Source organism: Hippocampus comes, unplaced genomic scaffold (genome assembly GCF_001891065.2).
Source record: "Hippocampus comes isolate QL1 unplaced genomic scaffold, H_comes_QL1_v1.1 scaffold144, whole genome shotgun sequence".
In the NCBI taxonomy this organism is placed as follows: Eukaryota; Metazoa; Chordata; class Actinopteri; order Syngnathiformes; family Syngnathidae; genus Hippocampus; species Hippocampus comes.
In genome coordinates this window covers 1,044,550-1,048,538 of record NW_017805782.1, presented here as the reverse complement: position 1 = coordinate 1,048,538, position 3,989 = coordinate 1,044,550, and the positions used below count along the sequence as shown (strand labels likewise).

General features: G+C 54.6%; 1 protein-coding gene across 1 annotated transcript in view; it reads right to left on the bottom strand.

Annotated features, from left to right (window-relative positions):
* enah (ENAH actin regulator) overlaps positions 1-3,008 on the bottom strand; it is a 23,223-nt gene extending 20,215 nt beyond the window's left edge. The window contains 2 exon segments of the mRNA XM_019885061.1: positions 159-324; positions 2,836-3,008. Coding sequence (XP_019740620.1) covers positions 159-324; positions 2,836-2,927 — 258 coding nt within the window. The 5' untranslated portion in view covers positions 2,928-3,008.
* Positions 3,009-3,989: the final 981 nt, after the last annotated feature.

Here is a 3,989-nt window from a genome sequence, read left to right as displayed (position 1 = left end):
TGGGTGGTGGGGGGGGGGGGGGATTAATTTCGAGCTTTGTTCAATGTAGTTAAAAGGCAATCCCACTTCCCGTTGACGTTTTTGCCCCCTCCGAAAAGAGCCGCGGGCAAACGACCTGTCCCGCATTTCTCTTGTTGTGGCACCGGATCCGCACTGACCTGATGATCTTGGATCTTGCGCCCGACGACGCGGAAGGCGTTGTTTCCCGTGTGGTGGTAAATGTGGACTCTGCTGAAGCCGGTCGAGCCGCCCGCTGGCACCCACTTCTTATTGGCGTCGTCGTACACCATCACAGCAGCTCGCGCCTGGCAGATACTCTGTTCGCTAGAAGGAAGAGAGACGCAAAAAAAAAAAAATCACAAAACTTCATTTCAGCCGTGACGCACAATTTCGAGCGATGATCGTCAATTGTATTTCGAGAGCGCCGTCTCCAAAAAGAAGTCATACGACAACAAAAGAATGAATAAGGAAGACAGTCGAAAGCACAAAAAGACTCCAAACCGAGTCTCCTGCTGGGTCAAAAGCCAAAGAATGAAAACGACTCCACTTTTTGAAACACGCTAAAGCCCGTCAAGAAAGCGAAGACATGTTGCTTGTGTTGTTCACATCATCAGCTTTCTGTTCAAGGGGGTTACGGCAAATCGATTTTGGGGGTGGCCAACAGCCCTCTCTCTCACGGAATAGATCCGGCTCTGCATTTTTCATCGACGGCAATGGTGAAAGCTTTCGGCCGGTGAGGCTGCAAATCGGTGGGGAGTCTCTGCTGTGAGAGTCGCCCATTTCCGAGAATGGAAACCGAAAGAGGCAAAGTGAGGATGAGGACGGAGCCGAAGGGCGATTGGAGTGCGGTCGGCTTTGGCTAAGAGGAAGCAGTGGAAGAACAGAAGAGCTCTGGGGAGGCTCCCCGAGACATCTGCATCCTTCCTCTTTTGTGGCTCGACCTTTTCCGGTTGACTCCCTGCGGCTCTCGGCGTTCCGACGCTCCTCGCCCGGATCCAAAGCCAGCTGCACCGAGAATCGAGCCTCGCGCTCCTTTGTCGGCGGTGCGCCTCGGACCGTTTCGGCGTCGCAGCTAAAACGTGAGAAATCGTACGGACATTTTTCAGAGCGCTTCAATGGTGAGCTGTGCAAAACTAAAAAGGAACACATTCATTTCTTGCTCGTATGGCCGCCTCCTCATATTGATGTTTTTCCACAAAGGACACCAAGGTTACTACTTTTTTTTTTTTTTTTTTTTTTATCCATTGAGACGTTTGCTGAGGAGCCACGAGAAAATACCCTCGAACCATCACTATGAGTCATCTCAACCAGATGGTGGGAGGAAGAAAAAAAAAAAAGACGGAGCGGGAGAGAAGCGCCAACGTGGCGCGATCGTGGGAAAAACACTTGAGGTGTCGCAAAGGTGCCATCGTCACAAGTGGCTAAATATAGCGGCCAAGATGAGCGGTGCAAGATGCACAGCCATGGCGTGGGAATGACTAAGTGGCGCAGGACGATGCGCAGGTCTTCCGGTGATGGGGGGGCGGGAGGAGGGGCATGGATACCGAAACTTTTTTGACCAAAGATCCACTTCTCAAGCAACGAACTCCCACAATTGACCCGTCACCGCCGGCGCACGCGCGCCATGATGAGCGACGGCCATAACAGCCCCGGACGTCAACAAAATAGAAAACTAAAGTCGATACAGGAACTTGGGAGTCATTCTGCGTTCATTTTCAACGGTCAGTTCGCTACTGAATTCCAGTCACTAGCGATGCGTGTACTGTATAGCCCGAGTGCTTATTCTTTTTTTTCCCCAGACCAGAATTCTATGCGGGCAGGTACAGCAGACCGAGAAGGAGCAAGTATGTTTCCACGAGGAGACCATACCGGCCCCCCCGAACAAAGTCGAGTAGCAAGCACACAAAGGTGTCAGGTCACAGTTAATGATGCGGCGGCACCGGGCAGGTCGCGGGTGTCGCCGGGGCTCGGAGAGCAGGCTGCGCGTTAAGTGGGAAAGCGGCAGATTTAACGAGAGACTTCATCACACGACCATTCACGCGGGGACAGGGGGCACATTGAGCGCAAGAGAGGCCTGGACCGCAAAAGACTGCACTCCTTGTGTAGAACCTGCGGGAACCAACCACCGGTGCCTCCAAATCAACAACTCCAAGCTGGTTGGAGAGCGCAGGCCGAGGGGTGGAGGGGGGGGGTTGGTTCGCTGGCCTCGAGGTGTCGGCATTTCTTTGAGCCGTGCAGCACAAAACTCCACCGCACGCAGCCAGCCAGCCGTCGGCTGCCGCCAAGTCGGAAGTATGCACGCAGTGCACGTGCGTTGACCTTAGGCACGCAGCCAGCCAGCCGTCGGCTGCCGCCAAGTCAGAAAAAGTATGCACGCAGTTGCACGTGCGTTGACCTTACAGCGATATCGAAACCGTATTGATGACAATATGTTATCGTGAAAGAAACGGTGATGCTTGTGGTCAACACACTTGACAGAACAACGATGAGAAACGTCACATGGCGGATCGCTTTGACATTTGATACTGTAAACATCGCGGGTTTGACGTACGAGTCGCAAACGCCCGTTCAAGGAGACGCGGCCGCCCGCAGATGCCGTCGAACCCAAAAAGAAAAAGAGAGAGCGACATCCTGAGCAAAGCAGAGCAGGTGCCACAGGGGGAAGAAAAGAACAAAGTCAATCTCGATGACAGCGGACAGTTGGCACGGCGCGGTCTGCAAAAAAGTCGTCCTCTCTCTGCGACTACATCGAGCAAGAGCATCGCAACGCCAACGGAGAACAACACAAAGCAAGAGCGAGTCATCTGGAAAGCGGCGTGGCCAACGGCTACCTACCGATGGATTTCCATTTTGGACGCCGGCGCACATCTTTCATTGAGGACAAAAATGGAGGATTTGCAAGGTGGACCAGGAGACTGGACCTGCATGACTCCGCACGCGGGTTCGTTCACCGAGAACCTTCCGCCAGCCCCGCTTCCTTACCAGCTTCTGCTTCAAAGAGCCTAGAAACCTTCCCCGATATTGTCTCCCTGTCTTAGCAAGACCTTCCCTTTTCTTTGTGGATTTGCGCCTGCTGTGTCAATTTCCTTCTCCCGAGCAAATTGTTGTCCTCTTCGCCGTATCTTAGTGACGGTCAGCCCGTCTCGCCGGGATCTAGCAAAAGCCACGGTATCAAGGGGATTCCTTACTCATTCATACGCGCCATGTCAGCAAGTGAGAAAGCGAGCGAGCCGTCGAAATAGGAGGAAGTGCTTTTCCCATGGCGGCGGCGGCGGCGGCGGCGGCGCCCGCCGACAAGCAGAGTTCATTCAGTTCTGGCTTCCTCGCTGCAGCCGCAACACGGGTCAGGTATCCAGGCAACAGGCTCTTGCGCTCTCGGGGCTCCGTGACAGAAGCTGTGGGAAAGCTGCCGTTGGTGGGTGAGGGGGAGACACCCCCCCCCCCCGGCACAACCATATAGCTCGCTTCGGCTGAGCTGCGGAAGGTTCGCCGTCGGCGGGGAGCGGATGTCCCTCTCTTCTGCCGAGGCTAACTCACATCGCTTGCACCCCCCGCCCCACCCCGGCACAACCATATAGCCCGCTTCGGCTGAGCTGCGGAAGGTTCGCCGTCGGCAGGGAGCGGATGTCCCTCTCTTCTGCTAACTCACATCGCTTGCGAGGCACGTGACGTCTTTCATCTGTTGGCGGCTCCCTCCCTTTCGCTCTCTTCGCTTATCAGCGTGACTCTCTGCATGCGCTATTTGGAGCCCGCCAGACGCCCACCTCACTCTGCTGCCTCTCTCGCTCGCTCGCTCGCTCTCGCAGGGAGAGATAAATGTGTTAAGTAAGTTAGGAAGACCGAGCCGGTCCATAATCAATAATGTTTGATGACAGCAGAACAAAGACGGCTCACACGGGATGTTGAAACGTGCCCTGCTGACTTGACACGAAGAATTCAGAGCACTTCTTCTGGCTACGTGATCAACTCGGTCCAGCTTTTCCACTTGG